Source organism: Chionomys nivalis, chromosome 1, assembly GCF_950005125.1.
Source record: "Chionomys nivalis chromosome 1, mChiNiv1.1, whole genome shotgun sequence".
In the NCBI taxonomy this organism is placed as follows: domain Eukaryota; kingdom Metazoa; phylum Chordata; class Mammalia; order Rodentia; family Cricetidae; genus Chionomys; species Chionomys nivalis.
Window position 1 is genome coordinate 66179645 of NC_080086.1, and position 20665 is coordinate 66200309.

At 39.3% G+C, this 20665-nt stretch overlaps 1 protein-coding gene across 3 annotated transcripts in view; it reads right to left on the minus strand.

Annotated features, from left to right (window-relative positions):
* Exoc6b (exocyst complex component 6B) overlaps nucleotides 1-20665 on the minus strand; it is a 514534-nt gene that overhangs the window by 162142 nt on the left and 331727 nt on the right. For all 3 annotated transcript variants that reach the window (XM_057789522.1, XM_057789516.1, XM_057789518.1), the window contains one exon: nucleotides 11675-11816. In XM_057789522.1, coding sequence (XP_057645505.1) covers nucleotides 11675-11816 — 142 coding nt within the window. The remainder of the gene's footprint in view (nucleotides 1-11674; nucleotides 11817-20665) is intronic.

The window sequence follows — 20665 nt, forward strand, 5'->3', positions numbered from 1 at the left end:
ATTTCTACTAATCTATGTACTGCTGCATGGACATGGTGTTACCTCATTTTCTACATGTCTTATTTCCTTGGCAGCTGGCAGGCTGGCATCTGACCTGACTTCACTTTCTTTTTTTCTGCATCCTTGCTCTGATTTCCCACCTGGCCTTACTCTGCTAAGTCACTGGCCAAAACAGCTTTATTAATCAACCCATAAAAGCAACATATATACAGAAGGACATACCACATCAGGATGGCCTGTTCTAGCTTCATATTCACTATTGCTAGGAGTCTTAGCTGTGGTCATCCTTGTAGATTCATGGAGGTTTCCCTTGTGTCAGGCTTTAAACCTGACCCTGAAAAGCCTCTCTCAGCACTCTCCCCCTTCACCCATGCCCAAATCCAATCCTTCAAGTTTCCACCCCATCAGCCCCTAGTCCACCAGAAGATCTATTCCCCCTTCACAGGGAGATCCATGCATCCCCCACTTGGATCCTCCTTGTTACCTAACCTCTCTGGAGCTGAAGCGATAGCTCAGCAGTTAAGAACACTAGTTGCTCTTCTAGGGGACCTGGGTTCAAACCCCAGCACCAATATGGCGGCTCACATCCATTTGTAACTTCAGTTCCAGGGTATCTGAAACCTTCTTCTGATCTCCACAGATGGTGCATACACATGCATCCAGGCAAAACACTCATACACAATAAATAATAATAATAACAACAACAACAATAATACCCTAACCTCTCTGGATATATAGATTGTAAAATGACTATCCTTTACAGCTAATATCCACTTATGAGTGAGTACATAAAATGTCTCTTTCTGAATCTGGGTTACCTCACTCAGATGATTTTTTACTAGATCCATCCATTTGCCTTTATAGTTCCTGATGTCATTGTTTTTAATGGGTAATACTCCACTATGCAAATGTAATACATTTTCTTTATCCACTTTTTGGTTGAGGGACATCTAGGTTGCTTCCAGGTTCCGGCAATTACAAATAAAGCAAATATGAACATAGCTGATAAAGTGTCCTTGTAGTATGATTGAGCATTCTGTGAGAATATGCTGAAGAGTAATGTCGCTGGACCTTAAGCAGATTAAGCCCAATTTTCTGAGAAACTGCCAGACTGATTCAAAAGTGGCTGTACAAGTTTACACTCCTACCAGTAGTGAAGGAGAGTTCCCCTTGTTCTACATCCTCTCCAGCATGAGTGGTCATTTGTGGTTTTAATCTTAGCCATTCTGATAGTTATAAGATAGAATCTCAGAGTTGCTCTGATTTGCATTCCCTGATGGCACTAAGGATGTTTAACATTCCCGTAAGTGGGTTTTTTTTTTTTCTGTCATTTTAGATTATTCTGCTGAGAATTTTCTGTTTAGGTCTATACCCCATTTTTATTTGATTATTTGGTTTGTTGATATCCAGTTTCTTGAGTTCCTTATATATTTTGGAGATTAGCTCTCTGTTGGATGTGGCATTGGTGAAGATATTTTCTCATTTTGTTGTTTGTCATTATGTCCTATTGACAGTGTCTTTTGCCTTATAGAGTCTTTTCAGTTTTATGAGATCCCATTGATTAGTTATTGATATTAGTGTTTGTGCTATTGGTATTCTATTCAGGAAGTTGTCTCCTATGCCAATACATTCAAGGGGATTCCCCGCTTTCTCTTCTATCAAGTTCAGTGGAACGGCATTTATGTTGAAGTATTTGATCCATATAGACTTGAATTTTGTGAAGGGTGATAGATATGGATCTATTTGCATTCTTCTACATGCTAACATTTAGTTATGCCAAAACTAATTGTTGAAGATGCTTTATTTTCTCCATTGTATAATTTTGGCTTTTTTTTTTTTTTTTTGTCAAAAATCAAGTGTCCACAGATTTATATTTGGGGCTTCAATTCAATGTGCCTGTTTTTATGCCAATACAATACTGTATTTGTTACTATATCTCTGTAGTAGAGCTTGAAATCAGGGATGGTGATACCTCCAGCATTTTTTTTTATTTTATAGGACTTTTGTAGCTATGGATTTTAGTATTGTTCTTTCAAGGTTTGTAAAGAATTGTGTTGGAATTTTGATAAGTACTTGTTTAATATGTTTATTTCTTTTGGTAAAATGGCCATTTTTGCTATGTTAATCCTACTGATCCATGAGCATAGGAAGTCTTTCCATCTTCTGATATCTTCAATTTCTTTCTTCAAAGACTTGAACTTCTTGTTATACAGGTCTTTCACTTGCTTAGTTAGAGTTACCATAAGATATAAATATAAATTGTTTGTGACTACTATCAAGGGAGTTGTTTCCCTTATTTCACTCTCAGCCCTTTTATCATTTGTAAATAAGAGGGTTACTGATTTTTTTTTCCTATTTAATCTTGTATCCAGCTACTTTGCTAAAGGTGTTCATCAGCTTTAGAGTTTCCTGGTAAAATTTTTGGGGTCAATTTTTGGGGTATACTGTCATGTCATCTGCAACCAGCATACTCTGAGATCTTTTTTCCTTTTGTTGTCTTATTGCTCTAGCTATAACTTCAAATACTATAATGAATAGATATAGAGAGAGCAGACAGTCTTGTCTTGATCCTGATTTTAGTGGAATTGCTTTGAGTGTCTTTCTGTTTAATATGGTGTTGACTGTTGATTTGCTATGGGTTGCTTTTTATTATATCTAGGCATGTTCTTTGTATCCTTGATCTCTCTGAGACTTTTATAATAAAGAGGTGCTTTGTCAAAGGCTTTTCCAGCACCTAATGAGATGGTCATGTGGTTTTTCTCTTTCAGATGGTTTATATGGTGAATTACATTGACAGATTTTCTATATCTTGAACCATCTCAGAATCTCTGGGATGAAGCCTACTTGATCATGGTGGGTGGCCTTTTTTATGTGTTCTTGGATTCAGTTTGCCAGTATTTTACTGAGTATTCTTGTATCAATGTTCATGAGGGGCATTGGTCTGTAATTCTTTCTTTGTTTAGTATTTGAGTGGCTTGGGTATCAGGGCAACTGTGGCCTAAAGAAAAAATTAGAAATGCTCCTTCAGTTTCTACTTTGTGGAATACTTTGAGGAGTACTGGTATTTGCTTTTCTTTGAAACTCTGGTAAAATTCTGTACTGAAATCATCTGGTCCTGGGATTTTCTTGCTTGAGAAACTTTTAATGGTTGCTTCTATTTCCTTAGGGGCTACAGATCTCTTTAAATTGTTTATTTGATCTTAACTTAATTTTGGTATATGGTATCTATCAAGAAATTTGTCTGTTTCTTTTAGATTTTTCCAACTTTTGGAGTACAGGTTTTTGACCAAAACAATTGACAATATCAAATAAACATGTTAACAAGGTATGGGGAAAATCTTAGAGGTCACACTCAAACAATGAACTATGGGTAACTAATGATCTTTAGGAGAAGAATTAGCCTCTCCTCAGGATGAGCTCTCTTATTGGTTGGTCAGTTCAGAACAGGGAGCCTTGAAACCATATATATACCACCAACAAAAACATATTCAGCAGATTATATTTATACATATTTGTATATATGTACACATACGTATGTAACAATAATAAAGAAAAAGAGAATTTCAACTTGTGAGTTGTAGGGATCATGGCAAGACTTCAAAGGAGGGAAGTTGGAAGAAGCTAGAGAGAAAAGGGAGGGGGAAATAGACCTAATTATATTTCAATTTAAAACATATTTTTAAAGCCAACATAAAAAAATAAAAATAAACAAAGTGTCCTGTAAGATACCTTTCTCAGGTGACCAGAGGCGGCGGAAGCAGCCCTGGACAGGGAACTCTGAAGTTCCTCATCCCCCTCCCTATACTCCCCGGGCTCCCTGCAGGGGCTCTACCCCCCCATACTGCCTCTCTCTTCTTGTCCCACCCAGCTTGCATCCAGAACCCTTCTTCCTTCTGTCCCCTTTCCTCTTTGGGCACATAACACCATCCAGCTCAGTCTGTCTGGCGCTGGGGGCAAATCCTCAGGGCAAGTAGGCAGGCGAGACCTCCTTTGTCTCACTGGCCCGCCTGCACCAACCAAGGTAGGCGCTTTGTTTACGAACTACCCAACCTGCAAGGAGATCTGATCTCGGCACCAGGAGAGACAGCAGTGCGGTGAGTTTGTGACCAGCGGAGGCGGAAGCAGCCCTGGACAGGGAACTCTGAAGTTCCTCATCCCCCTCCCTATACTCCCCGGGCTCCCTGCAGGGGCTCTACCCCCCCATACTGCCTCTCTCTTCTTGTCCCACCCAGCTTGCATCCAGAACCCTTCTTCCTTCTGTCCCCTTTCCTCTTTGGGCACATAACACCATCCAGCTCAGTCTGTCTGGCGCTGGGGGCAAATCCTCAGGGCAAGCAGGCAGGCGAGACCTCCTTTGCTTCACTGGCCCGCCTGCACCAACCAAGGTAGGCGCTTTGTTTACGAACTACCCAACCTGCAAGGAGATCTGATCTCGGCACCAGGAGAGACAGCAGTGCGGTGAGTTTGTGACCAGCGGAGGCGGAAGCAGCCCTGGACAGGGAACTCTGAAGTTCCTCATCCCCCTCCCTATACTCCCCGGGCTCCCTGCAGGGGCTCTACCCCCCCCATACTGCCTCTCTCTTCTTGTCCCACCCAGCTTGCATCCAGAACCCTTCTTCCTTCTGTCCCCTTTCCTCTTTGGGCACATAACACCATCCAGCTCAGTCTGTCTGGCGCTGGGGGCAAATCCTCAGGGCAAGCAGGCAGGCGAGACCTCCTTTGCTTCACTGGCCCGCCTGCACCAACCAAGGTAGGCGCTTTGTTTACGAACTACCCAACCTGCAAGGAGATCTGATCTCGGCACCAGGAGAGACAGCAGTGCGGTGAGTTTGTGACCAGCGGCAGCGGAAGCAGCCCTGGAAAGGGAACTCTGAAGTTCCTCATCCCCCTCCCTATACTCCCTGGGCTCCCTGCAGGGGCTCTATACCCCGCATACTGCCTCTCTCTTCTTGTCCCACCCAGCTTGCATCCAGAACCCTTCTTCCTTCTGTCCCCTTTCCTCTTTGGGCACATAACACCATCCAGCTCAGTCTGTCTGGCGCTGGGGGCAAATCCTCAGGGCAAGTAGGCAGGCGAGACTTCCTTTGTTTCACTGGCCTGCCTGCAACAAGCAAGGAGAGACATCACTAGAACACCAGGAGAGCTAGCACTGCAGAGAGCCATCACTGGGAAGGTACATCAGTAGGCAAGGAGACCTGATCCGGTAAAAGAACATCCAGAGGGGAGCATTCGGAGAAAGAGATGGGCAGGCGCCAATGCAAGAATTCACCTAACAATCTGAAAAACTATATGAAACCACCAGAACCCAGCGACCTCCCAACAGGTGGACATGAACACCTTAATCATGAAGAGGTAGATAAAATTGACTTTATGAAAGTGATTGACGCCCTTAAACAACATGTAAAAAATGCCCTTATAGAAATGGATGAGAAGTATAACAGAAAGTTTGAAGAATTGAGTAAATCAGTGAATGATACCCTAGGAAACCAAGGAAAAACAATCAAACAGATAATGGAAACAGTTCAAGACTTAAAAACTGAAATGGAGGCAAAGAAGAAAACACAAACAGAAGGCCAGCTGGACAGGGAAAATCTAGGTAAACGAATAGAGACTACAGAAGCAAGCATAACCAACAGAATACAAGAGATAGAAGAAAGAATCTCAGATTCTGAAGATACCATATAGAAAATAAACACGCTGATCAAAGAAAACAGCAAGGCCAACAAATTCTCATCACAAAACATTCAGGAAATATGGGACACAATAAAAAGACCAAACCTAAGAATAATAGGAATAGAAGAAGGAGAAGAAGCGCAGCTCAACGGTCCAGAAAATATATTTAATAAAATTATAGAAGAAAACTTTCCCAACCTAAAGAAAGATATACCTATGAAGGTTCAAGAAGCATACAGAACACCGAATAGGCTGGATCAAAAAAAAAAAACATCCTCTCGCCATATAATAATCAAAACACAAAGCATAGAGAATAAAGAAAGAATACTAAGAGCAGCAAAGGAAAAAGGCCAAGTTACTTATAAAGGTAAACCTATCAGACTTACACCTGACTTCTCTATGGAAACCATGAAAGCCAGAAGGTCCTGGATAGATGTACTGCAGAAACTAAGAGACCATGGATGCAAGCCCAGACTACTATACCCAGCCAAGCTTTCGTTCACTATAAATGGAGAAAACAAAATTTTCCAGGATAAAAACAAATTTAAACAATACGTAGCCACAAATCCAGCCTTACAGAAAGTAATAGAAGGAAAATCACTAACCAAGGAGTCCAACAATGACCACAATATCTCAGACAACTAGAGACCCTTCACCAGCGCAACACAAAGAAGGGGAACACACAAAATTTACAACTTAAAAAATGACCGGAGTTAACAACCACTGGTCATTAATATCACTTAATGTCAATGGACTCAACTCTCCTATAAAAAGGCACAGACTAAGAGATTGGATACGAAAACAGGATCCAACATTCTGCTGTTTACAAGAAACACACCTCAACCACAAAGACAGGCACTTACTCAGAGTAAAGGGTTGGGATAAGGCTTATCAAGTAAATGGACCTAAGAAACAAGCAGGGGTGGCCATACTAATTTCTAACAAAGTTGACTTCAAACTTAAATCAATCAGGAGAGATGGAGAGGGACATTTTCTACTCATAACAGGAACAATTCATCAGGATGAAGTCTCAATCCTGAATATCTATGCCCCTAATATAAAAGCACCCACGTACGTAAAAGAAACATTGTTAAAACTCAAGGCAGCCATCAAACCGCACACATTAATAGTAGGAGACTTTAATACTCCTCTCTCACCAATGGACAGGTCAAGTAGACAGAAACCTAACAGAGAAATAAGAGAATTAATGGAGGTAATGAATCAAATGGACTTAACAGACATCTATAGAATATTCCACCCAAATAGGAAAGAATATACCTTCTTCTCTGCAGCTTCTGGAACCTTCTCAAAAATCGACCACATACTCGGTAACAAAGCAAACATCCACAGTTACAAAAAAATATTAATAACCACCTGTATCTTATCAGATCACCATGGATTAAAGCTAGAATTCAGCAACAATGCTACCCCCAGAAAGCCTACAAACTCATGGAAACTGAATAGTCAACTACTGAACCATACCTGGATTAAGGAAGAAATAAAGAAAGAAATTAAACTCTTCCTTGAAGACAATGAAAATAAAGAAACAACATACTCAAACCTATGGGACACTATGAAAGCAGTTCTGAGAGGAAAGTTCATAGCACTAACTGCCCACTTAAAGAAAACAGAGAAAGCACACATTGGAGACTTAACAGCCCACCTGAAAGCTCCAGATAAAAAAGAAGCAGACTCACCTAGAAGGGGTAGAAGACTGGAAATAATCAAACTGAGGGCTGAAATCAACAAAATAGAAACACAGAAAACAATTGAAAGAATCAATGAATCAAAAAGCTGGTTCCTGGAGAAAATCAACAAGATTGATAAACCCCTATCCAAACTATTCAAACGGCAGAGAGAGAATTTGCAAATTAATAAGATCAGAAATGAAAAGGGAGACATAACCACAGACACAGAGGAAATTCAGAGAATCATTAGATCTTACTACAAAAGCCTGTATGCCACAAAACTGGAAAATGTAAAAGAAATGGACGCTTTTTTAGATAAATACCATTTACCAAAGTTAAACCAGGACCAGGTGAACAACCTAAATAGACCTGTTAGTCGTGAAGAATTAGAAGCTGTTATCAAAAACCTCCCTTCCAAAAAAAGTCCAGGACCAGATGGTTTCAATGCGGAATTCTACCAGAACTTCCAAGAAGACCTAATACCTATTCTCCTTAATGTATTTCACAATATAGAAACAGAAGAGTTATTGCCAAATTCCTTTTATGAAGCTACAGTAACTCTGATACCAAAACCACACAAAGACCCAACCAAGAAAGAGAATTACAGGCCAATCTCACTCATGAACATCGACGCAAAAATCCTCAACAAAATTCTGGCAAACCGAATCCAAGAACACATTAGAAAAATTATCCATTATGATCAAGTAGGCTTCATACCAGAGATGCAGGGCTGGTTTAACATACGCAAATCTATCAATGTAATCCATCATATAAATAAACTGAAAGAAAAAAACCATATGATCGTTTCATTAGATGCTGAAAAAGCATTTGACAAAATTCAACATCCCTTTATGATAAAAGTCTTAGAGAGATTAGGGATACAAGGGTCATACCTAAATATAATTAAAGCTATATACAGCAAGCCGACAGCTAATATCAAATTAAATGGAGAGAAACTTAAAGCCATTCCACTAAAATCAGGAACACGCCAAGGCTGTCCACTCTCTCCATACCTCTTCAATATAGTTCTCGAAGTTTTAGCAATAGCAATAAGACAACATAAGGGGATAAAGGGGATTCAAATTGGAAAGGAAGAAGTTAAACTTGCATTATTTGCAGATGATATGATAGTGTACATGAGCGACCCCAAAAACTCATCCAAAGAACTCCTACAGCTGATAAACGCCTTTAGTAATGTGGCAGGATACAAGATCAACTCCAAAAAATCAGTCGCCCTCTTATACACAAAGGATCTGGAAGCAGAGAGAGAAATAAGAGAATCATCACCTTTCACGATAGCCACAAACAGCATAAAATATCTTGGGGTAACTCTAACCAAGGAAGTGAAAGATCTATTTGACAAAAACTTTAAGGCATTGAAGAACGAAATTGAAGAGGATACCAGAAAATGGAAGGATCTCCCTTGCTCTTGGATTGGGAGAATCAACATAGTAAAAATGGCAATTCTACCAAGGGCAATTTATAGATTCAATGCAATCCCCATTAAAATCCCATCAAAATTCTTCACAGATCTTGAAAGGACAATAATCAACTTTATATGGAAAAACAAAAAACCCAGGATAGCCAAAACAATCTTATACAATAAAGGAACTTCTGGAGGCATTACCATCCATGACTTCAAACTCTATTACAGAGCTACAGTAATGAAAACAGCGTGGTACTGGCATAAAAACAGAGAAGTCGACCAATGGAATCGTATAGAAGACCCGGATTTTAACCCACAAACATATGAACAACTGATTTTTGATAAAGGAGCTAAAAGTATACAATGGAAGAAAGAAAGCATCTTCAACAAATGGTGCTGGCACAATTGGATGTCAACCTGTAGAAGAATGGAAATAGACCCATATCTATCACCATGCACAAAACTCAAGTCCAAATGGATCAAAGACCTCAATATCAATCTGAACACACTGAACCTGATAGAAGAGAAAATGGGAAGTACCCTACAACATATGGGCACTGGAGATCGCTTCCTATGTATAACCCCAGCAGCACAGACATTAAGGGAAACATTGAATAAATGGGACCTCCTGAAACTGAGAAGCTTCTGTAAAGCAAAGGACACTGTCATTAAGACAAAAAGGCAGCCTACTGACTGGGAGAAGATCTTCACCAACCCCGCAACAGACAAAGGTCTGATCTCCAAAATATATAAAGAACTCAAGAAACTAGAGTTTAAAAGGATAATTAACCCAATTAAAAAATGGGGCACTGAACTGAACAGAGAATTCTCAACAGAAGAAGTTCAAATGGCCAAAAGATACTTAAGGTCATGCTCAACCTCCTTAGCGATCAGAGAAATGCAAATCAAAACAACTTTGAGATATCATCTTACACCTGTCAGAATGGCTAAAATCAAAAACACCAAGGATAGCCTTTGCTGGAGAGGTTGTGGAGAAAGGGGTACCCTCATCCATTGCTGGTGGGACTGCAAACTTGTGCAACCACTTTGGAAATCAGTGTGGCGGTTTCTCAGAAAAATTGGGATCAACCTACCCCTGGACCCAGCAATACCACTCTTGGGAATATACCCAAGAGATGCCCTATCATATGACAAAAGCATTTGTCCAACTATGTTCATAGCAGCATTATTTGTAATAGCCAGAACCTGGAAGCAACCTAGATGCCCTTCAATGGAAGAATGGATGAAGAAATTGTGGAATATATACACATTAGAGTACTACTCTGCGGTAAAAAACAATGACTTCTCGAATTTTGCATGCAAATGGATGGAAATAGAAAATACGATCCTTAGTGAGGTAACCCAGACCCAAAAAAAAGAACATGGGATGTACTCACTCATAATTGGTTTCTAGCCATGGATAGGGGCCACTGAGTCTATAATTTGTGATCCTAAAGAAGCTAAACAAGAGGGTAAACCCAAGGAAAACCATATAGATATCCTCCCAGCTATGGGAAATAGACATGACTGATGGGCAAAAAATTGGAATCTTGGGGGTGGGGTGGGATGGGGATGAGGGGTGATGGGGAGAGAAAAGTGTGAAGGAGAGGATGAGGGGAACTGGGGGAATCGGGGTGATTGGGGATAAAGGAAGGTTGGATAGGGGAGCAGGGAAACTCATACCTTAGGTAAGGGAGCCACCTAAGGGGTGGCAAGAGACTTGAACTTGGAATGGCTACCAGATGCCCAGGGCAATGTCCCCAGTTAGTTCATTGGGGCACCTGAGGATAGGGAACCTGAAATGAACCTATCCTATAATCATACTGATGAATATCTTGCATATCGCCATAGAACCTTCATCTAGCGATGGATGGAGATAGAGCCAGAGACCCACACTGGAGCACCGGACTGAGCTCCCAAGGTTATAATGAGGAGCAGAAGGAGAGAGAACATGAACAAGGAAGTCAGGACCATGAGGGGTGCACCCAACCACTGAGACAGTGGGGCCGATCTATTGGGAGCTCACCAAGGTCAGCTGGACTGCTACTGAAAAAACATGGGATAAAACCGGACTCTCGGAATGTGGCGGACAATGAGAGCTGACGAGAGGCCAAGGAGAATGGCACAGGAACTTTCAACTGGCGATAGATCGAGAGAGAGACAGAGACCCAAATTGGAGCAATGGTCTGAGCTCTTAAGGTCCAAATGAGGAGCAGAAGGAGGGAGAACATGAGCAAGGAAATCAGGACCACGAGGCGTGCACCCACCCACTGTGACAGTGGAACTGATCTATTGGGAGCTCTTCAAGGCCAGCTGGACTGGGACTGAATAAGCATGGGTTGAAACTGGACTCTCTGAACATGGCGGACAATGAAGGCTGATGAGAAGCCAAGGACAATGGCACTAGATTTCGATCCTAATACATGAACTGGCTTTGTGGGAGCTTAGCCTGTTTTGATGCTCACCTTCCTGGGCCTGGATGGAAGTGGGAGGACCTTGGTCTTCCTGTAGGGCAGGGAATTTGGACTGCTCTTCAGTATCGAGAGGGAGGGGGAATGGACTGGGGGGAGGAGAAGAGGAGTGGGGATGGGGGAGGGGAATGGGGGGAGGGGGCAATGTGTGGGAGGAGGGGAGGGAAATGGGAAACGGGGAGCAGTTGGAAATTTTAATTAAAAAAGAATAAAAAAAATATTTATGTATTAAAAAAAAGAAATTAATTAAAAATTAGAATCTAAAAAAAAAAAAAAAAGATACCTTTCTCATCCAGATATTTTTTGAAACCATGAGGAATACTGACATAACAGACCTAAAACTTTTTGGTTTTTCTTTACACCAGTGGCAATGTAAGTTTATAAAGCAAGGAAGCAAAAAAGGTTCATTGACTTACGTTCACATTCTCTGACATCCAGGTTGAACTGCTGTAATGCTCCCAAAGTGAGCTGCCTTACTTCTGCTTCCAGCAACAGTTGCATCAAGGATGTGGCTAAATGCTTGCAAGCTGACATACAAGCTGTCTGGGCTACCTTTCCCTGAAATACAAACATGTAAACCAGAAAATCAGTGGATTAAAATGAAATACCATGTAAATCAATTCATTTAGTTGTTTATTATTTAAGACAGTATCTTATATATCCCAGAATGGCTTTGTACTTGCTATGTAGCTAAGGATGGCTTTGAATTTCTAATCTTACTGTCTCAACCTCCTAAATGTTAGGGTTGTAGGTATGCACCGCCATGCTAAGCTGGGGGTCAAACTTAGGTCTCTGTGCATTCTAGGCAAGCACCCTACCAACTGTGGGCATCCCCAGATATGAAAGTTTAAATAACTTATTCTATTCTTCAATTAAGAATTTCTTTAAAGTTCTCTCTATCATAATACTCATAAACCTAACAGCCTTGGAATTAAACATATGCTAACAGCAATTAATAGTGACTCCAATTCAACCTGTAATTGTAATTAGAACAGTAAGTTATATTTACAAAACCCAACTATGGAGCCAAGAAGAATATTTTAAGAATTAACACTAGAGAAGCAATATTCAAAAATGAACTGAGAAAGAATATTACAGAGAAAATAAATTTGAAAAAGTATCTTCCAAGAAAACTCTTTATAAATTCTAGCAATAGTCTCTAGATATAAATCAGTACTTACTGTTTTATGATTTGTCAGTAAACTCAAAACAAAAATGGCCTCCAAAATGTAATTAAAAAGGTGAATTTTATTTTCTTAAAAAAGTTGAGATTCACAAATTAATTCTAAGCTAATTTTAAAAACAGATTTAAAATTAATAATTAACTATCTTTATGAAAGCATTCAAAGCACTACCATTACAAACACAGTCTGTGCTCCTGGATGACAGCATTAACTGCTGTCCTACTTTGTATCAGAAGTGGAGATTATTGGTATTAAGCTATGTACACTGTAAGTATTGTACGAGGGATCCATCTCTATTACCACAAAGAGGAAAAAGAAAAGAAAATGATGCTAAGATAAATATCTAACAGGCCGTTCTTCATGTCAACCTGCAGCCATACCATGCCACCTATAGTCACACCTATGCCACACTTCCCTTATTATGGAACCTGTCGTGGCCTGCCATGGAACGAGATTATTTTGAATCACATCTTTAAGCTTTCTTCTCTTTAAACAGCAAATTATCCCCTTCTTTCCCCCAACATGTGAATGTGGAGGCCAATGCTTAACATAGGTCCTAACTTGCTACTCTTCTGGTGTCTTTACTGGCGGTTGGGGATAAGTGGAGTTTGAACACATCCCCTCATTGTATGAGTCCTGGTAATTACTCACCTTCTGCACATTGGTAGTTTTGTGTTTGTTTATTACTATTATGTTTGCCTGATCTCATAGATTTTACTTCACATGTTGAAACATGAGCTGCAACTTCCCAAGAATCCCAATGCTCATTTCACACTCCATCCCTCGGATGGCTTCTTCAGCACTAAACTACTTCCTTGGACACAGCAGTCACTTTGTCCCAAGCTCTAGCCACAGTCTTCCTAGGACAACAGCACTGCCATTCTTCAGGGTTCAACAGCAGAAGATTGTGGAGTTCTGATTATCTTCTTTCTCTGGGATCGCCACCCTGCAGTGCACTGTTGCCAACTGTCCAACAGAAAGCATCTAGTGTAGGGCTCAACGTCAAGGCTGGTTCCAGTTACTGTATCACAATTAATGGTGAGTATTTAATTTTGGGTGGGTATGTGTGTGCATATGTGTGTGTGTGTGCATGTATGTGTGTGTGTAATATACTTACGCTAAATATATACTGATAACTATATAAGTATAACCTATTTTTCTTCCAAAATTTCTGAAGTTTCAATTATTGTCCTCTGGCCCTATCACATCTATAAGAATTCCACTGTTATTCTTACTATGCCCAATGTGCCTTTGTTCTAGAGAACAAAGAAAGTCCTTTAATTTTTTAATAAATAATAAGACTTTAAAATTATCATTTTATTTTTAATAAATAATTATTTATTTTAAATAAATAATATTTTATTTTAATTAAATAATTATTTATTTTAAGTAGCAATTATCATTTTTTAATAAATAATAAAATAATCTTTTTATTTTTTTAAACACAGGGTTCATGTAGACTAGGCTGACCTCAAACTAGCTATTAATCTGAGGAGTGGTCTTGAATTCCTAATCCTCATGTCTCTACTGCCCACGTATTCACACTTTAGGCAGTGCCAAGAATGAACCCAGGGATTGATGTGTGCTAGGTAAGCATTCTACCAACTGAGCAACATCCCAAATCCACTAAGATTTCTTTTTCTCTACATTCAGCATCAGCAACCTTACCATTATTTACCTACAAAAAAATGTTCTTTCAATGTACAACATGTCTCTATGACCTCGCAGAATACGGAGTAAGGCATCTTCTCTGGTATGGAGGCATCTTGAGTACAACTTCCTAGAATGATGCTTTTGTACTGCCTTCTCTTCTCCTAAAACACTGAGAGTAGAGAGGCCCACAGTGTGCACGTAGACTCTGTGTAGTCATATAGGCACTATTAAGAGGTGTAGCTTTGTTAGAGTGGGTACGGCCTTGTTGGGGGAAGTGTGTCACTGTGGGGGCAGGCTGTGAGGTCTCAGATATGCTCAGGCTTCACTCAGTGTGCCACACAGACCACTTCTTGTTTGTTGCCTGCAAGATGTAAGATTCTCAGCTACTTCTCCCGAACCATGTCTATCTGAACACTGCCATAATCCTAGTCATATGCACACATCCCCACCCCCATGATGATAATGGACTAAACCTCTAAAACTGTAATCCACCACCTCAATGGAATGTTTTCCTTCATAAGATTGGTCATGGTATCTCTTCACAGCAACAGAAACCTTAAGACACCTACCCTGAAGATTTGCTGTTGTTTCTTTCTTTGGCTTTCTTATGTTAACACCAACATGTGAATCATCTCAGGACCTGGACCTATCAACTATGCAAACTTTTATTGTAAGTCAGTTTTTCCTTCTCAATAGCATTTTAGAAAGTCTTGGTTTGTACGCATACTTTGCAGGTAAGATGCTATACAGTCTCCAGATAAACTTCTCAGCCTCAACAGAGTTTGAAATTTTGCTCTAGCAAGCAGCTAGACCGGCAGATTGGTTTGGTTAAACTTGTTTTTAACTTTATTATTATGGGATCTATGCTCATCTTGCCTTTACTCTGGGAGCCTTGTTGTTAGTTCCTATGCATTGCCCTCCGGAATTTCAGCTAAACAGCATAGTTTTCACCAGTTTTCTCCAGGAACACAATCTTCTAGGAATCTGTCTGGCAACTTCTGGAATGTCTGCTCAGTTCACAGCCTTCAGCAGCAATTGTCTTCCAATCCTGCATAGTATCTCTCTGCCTGTGAGCTTAACAACTAGCCAACAACCAAGAGTAACTTAATGAGGTTTGGTGTTTTTTATGAGAGTTCTCTTTTCTCATTTATCTTGTATTCTGCTTATTTAATTATAGTTCTACCGATATAACAAACATTGACTGAAGTACCTCCTTCACTGGACAATGCTATGGTTTCACATTTTCTCCAAAATTTACAGTAGTTTGTGACTAGAGAAGATAAGTTCAACATTAGTGTTAAACAACCATACCTCCCAAAAAAAAAAATCTTTATTTTCTTTTTATTTTTTAAATTTTGTTTTAGTCTCTTTTTAAAGACAGATTTTTACCATGTAGCCCAGCCTGAACTCAAACTTGCACCAATACTTCTGCCTGGGCCTTTTGAGCAGTAAGATTATAGGTGTGCAACATTATACCCAGTAATTGCAGGTCTCACTATACAGCCCTTGGGTAGTTTGAGTATAATCGGCCTCCACAATCTCATAGGGAGAGGCTCTATTAGGAGTTGTGGCTTGTAGGAGGAAGTGTGTCACTGTGGGGGTAGACTTTGAGGTTTCCTACGCTCAGGATACCACCTAGTGTCTCAGTTGACTTCCTGTTGACAGCAGATGTAGGCCTTTCAACTATTACTTCAGTACCACATTTGCCTGTATACAGCCATGCTCCCTGTCATGATGATAAATGACTGAACCTCTGAAACTGTAAGCAAGTCACTTCAATTAAATGTTTTCTTTATAAGAGTTGCCATGGTCATGGTGTCTTTTTACAGCAATAGAAATCCCAACTACGACAAGCACAGACTGGTCCCCAATTTGTCAGCCTTCTACTCTGGTTCCTGGTTGTTGGTATTATAGCATGTGTCGCATACCTGGCTCAGAATCTTTTTAATTTACCAATATATATCAAACAAGGCTGGTGAGGGGCAGCCCTGTAAGAGTCATTTAAAGAAAGTCTTCATATTTAACAGTTTCCTGTGTCTGAGTACTAAGCACTCAGTACTTTCCATTACCACTTGGCAAACGCTTTTGCTTCACACACAAAAAAAATCTGCATCTTTTGAATTAAAATTGACAATAAAGGATGAGGATTTAAACCATTAATGAGTGCACAAATAAAACATGACCTAAAACACTGATTTTTGCCTTTTTCTCCATTTTACCATGTGCAAACTAAGATTATTTTAATCACTGAGTCAAAAAAAAAAAATAAAAACCAGTGCTATGCAGCACAGCTCCTAGCTTGCATTAAGTGCTCAGCAAGTTCAAAACATTTAAAGGTTTTATTCCTACAGTGCTAAATATGGAAAAGTGGTTTAAAAAGTCATTGGGCATATGTTCTTAAGATGTGTTTTATGAATACAGAATATTTTATTGCTCACGTCTTCTACAGAATCACATGAATTTCTTCTAAACCGAGTAATTCTGTCCACAGAAAGAAGTAAAAGTTCACTTCCTACTGAAGCACATCAAGGGGAGCAGGCAATTAAATGTTAAATTGAGCAGAGTAAATGCTAAGCCCTATCTGATTTTAGAAGAAAGGTTATATGGCTGTAATAGCTACAGAAGCTTCCCAAGACTGACGGGGATCACTGGGTGAGCCTCACCACATTCACGGCACAGCGACTGGACATTTCCTCAACTGCTTTACAAGTCAAAACAAAAGCAACGAGGTATTTTAAAAAGAACAACTACTGCCCTCTGAGCTTCCACAGAGTGAACACTCTCAGCAAAGCACAAAAATTTCCTTTTTCTCTATATAATTCCTGTTCAGGTTACAAGTCAATTTCATTCAGCCTGCCCATTAACACAGAAATGTTTTTGAAGGTATTCAGTCTCTGTCGTGCTTGCCATTTTACCAGATGGCAACCTCGATGCCAACAAATCAGGCTCAAATATTAAAGAGCAAAAGATCATGATGAGGTAATCTCCAAAGTTCTACTGGTTCCTGTTCTCTGACCCTATCCAATTCCCCTTGCCCTTTCTCCAAGCCTCTTTCTCCATGCATTGGCAATCATGGGTTCATTTTCAAGAGACACCCTCTGGACTGCAGAAGACTCCCAGATGCTAGATAGCAACCCAAGGGTGACTGGCAGATACAAGCAGAAAACCCACTAAACTGAAAGCTAATTTTGAAATTTGAGTTTTAACTACTAGAACATGGGTAAGGGGAGGAAAATAAGAAACCCCTCTTTCAAACTTTCCAATAAGCTATTTAATAAAGTGACAAAGTAGAGCATATTAAAATATTAACCAAAGCTTCCAGGAAAACCTGTATAATCTCAATTGTTTATTCAAGACCTTTACAAACCTCATAAAAAATTAAGTGGGTTTGGAAAAAAACACACCACAGCCATAGGAAAAGGTTTACAAAACACAATGGTGCCGACGCCTGCCTGTCTGCCAGCCAGCTCCTTTAACTCCAATGTAGGACTTATTACTCAGCTCCTAACTGGTCAGTTCCTTCGTAAGAGTACTACTTCTCCTCCCAAACACCTCATTAGCTGCCGTGACTTCTTGCTTTCTTGAGCTAATACATCCTGTAGGTGTTCTGCTTCTTTATGCTCTGCCAATAACAAATGCTTCATTTCAGAATACTTAAAACCCTGAGGTGATTCTCAGAAGAAACTCATTTAAGAGCTTCTTTGTGAATTTAAGCAGATCTTTAAATAATCTCACTCTGGGAGAACAGCACATGAGCAACTTGTCCATTTATGAGCATCTACAGTAAAATAAGACAAGTATGAAGAGGAGCAAGGTTCTGGCTCCCATCAACTTTGGATCAAATTTTAGCTTTACACTCATTCAACCTGAAAAGCACTAATTAATCTTTGGTTGGACACAGTTTCCCCACAAGTAATTGGGGTAACAATGTCAGTCTTAGCTGGGTGCAATGAATGAAAATGGAATCAGAGCTGTGCAACCTATAACAGGAAGAGGGGTAGCTACTTCGTTACAAGATACACTTTCAATTAAATATGATCCCCATGGTTTAAGGAAAATTTAAAGTGAAATGGCCTGAATTTCTTAGCAAAATAAAATACTACACATTTCATAAAAAATGGCTACAGAAAAATTCAACATAAAATGCTAACATAAGCTAGTCTCATCAATAATTAACCTTCTGACACCAAGAAATCTATTCTGAGTTCATTAGATTGTAAGAAAAAGATAAATGCAAAAATTACTGCTGGGAAAACAAAATATTCATATATTAAGAAAATGAGCATATTCTCTCCATTTCTTTCATTTTCCCTTCTGGATTGCTTGAGAAGGGAGCCATGAAGAGGAAACTCCTTTAGGAATTGTACAAAGGCTCCAAAACACGTTGACAGAGAGTAGGAAAAAGCCTTATTCACTAGGAATTTAATATCACATAACTCATTAAAGTGCAATGAAACCAACAGCTAGTGAAATAAACACTCACAATCTATACAGTCAATGGTCACGTCAATGCAACTTTCCTCCAGTACTTCCAAAAGCAGAGATCCAGTAAAAGAGAAAAAGCTTCAAATGTTAAAATAAAGATCAGTGAAACCAGAGACAATGTCAAAAGCTCACTGGAAGAAATTCCCCCTTGAACTGTGAGTGTGGAACAAGAGGCATGCTCTAAAGCTGTCTATTACCCATACACAGTTCTAGACGACCCTGACTAAAGCACGATGGCCTACACTTCGCTGTTTCTCCTCTTTCATGAGAGGACCGTTTCATTTATTCCCTTCTTCTAGGCTTCTTTCTTATCTAAACATGTAGAGTTGAAAGGAGAAGGGCAAACCAGTTAAGCATCATTGTTAAAATATTCCGCTAGGACAAAGTCAGCAAAGATCTTACATGTTTGAAGTATGCTGGATGATCTTGACTTTCAACTTCACCAGACGAAGAAGTGCCCAGGATGCTAATGAATCACAGCTCTGGGTGTGTCTATATCACATTTCTACAGATTAACTAAGGGGTAACTTCCCCAGAATGTAGGTGGCACATCCCAGAGGCTGAGTACTAGGACGAAATTAAAAGAATAAAGGAGGAAGGGGCTGGCAGCAAGCTGGTGAGCAAAGCATTTTCTTCCTTTGCTTCCTGGCTGGCATGATATAAGCACTCTCTCTGGCAGGGTGGACCAAAACTTCTCATATCATACACAAAATAAATCTTTTCTTTTGTAACTTGTATGTTTAGATACTCTGTCTTAGTCGTGAAAAACTAACACAGAAGGATAACCAGGGCATAGGACAAACTACTGCAAGATGAAAGAACAGTCTTTCTAGTTGCAAGGTCTTCAGACCCAACATGGAGCTCCAAGTCTCCTGGTCCACCAGCTCACCCATTTTAGAATAACATCATTTGATGATACACTTTGAAAGATACACTCAAAAGAGCACAGAACCCAATTAAACACAAGGTTAAGTTTAACAGCTGCCTAAAATGAATTTGGATGTTAGTAATTATTGCTGAAAAACACATAAGAAAATAATACTTTAATAACGGTATTCTTGAATTAAATACTAGAAAATAGATGAAGTAAATGTGAATAAAAAGGGAAGATAAGACATTTCTATTGAAATACATAAATAATGCTTTTAACGCTTAAATTCAAAATTTAAAAAATTCTAGGTTGAAGAATATTTGGAGAGAAATACAAGATTTATGCTTTATAAAGTTCTAAGTATTGAGGTGGGACATCCTTATGTATATGTGATGCTTTTATTGGTTGATGAATAAAGCTTTTTCAGCCAATGGCAGGGCAGAATATAGCCAGGCTGAAAGAGATATAGAAAGAGAAAAGGCAGAGTCAGAGAGAATCCATATAGTTGCCAAAGGAGACAGATGATGGAGCCTTATCAGTAAGCCACAATCTTGTGCCAATACACAGATTAGTAGAAATGGGTTAATTTAAGATGTAAGGGTTAGTTAATAAGAAGCCTGAAATAATGGGCCAAGTAGTGTTGTAATTAATATAGTTTCTATGTGATTATTCGGGTCTGGGAATGAATGAGCACTCTCCACTTACAAAATATATGTAAAATTAAGCAGATTTATCCTATGTAGTAAATATACATTCAGAAAATTAAAAAAGATAGTTTGAAACAACATAGAACAGATGAGAATAAGCAGCTAATTGCAAGTTGTTTAAATGATCTTTACTAAAGACAAAGACAAATCACAAAGCAAGTGGTAAAACTAACACATAAAATAATGGTTAAAAATATAGAAGAAGAAAATAAATGTCATAGGAGAATTGTCATATGTTATTATCTTCATACCTAAGACAGAGTGTTACTTCCTACAAGTATTCTAAAATATAAAAGACCTGCCAAGACCTTCCTACAATATTACAATAATACATTAAAACATGTAAGAAAACCATTGTGTAAATATCAAAACACAAGAAGGCATACTGAGTGCAACAAACCATCATAGAATATACTAAGATTGACACTTCAAGTCAGAAAAAAGATAATGATCAGTGGGGTGGAATTCGACTATAGTAATGTGAACAAAGGGGTACACACTAGATGC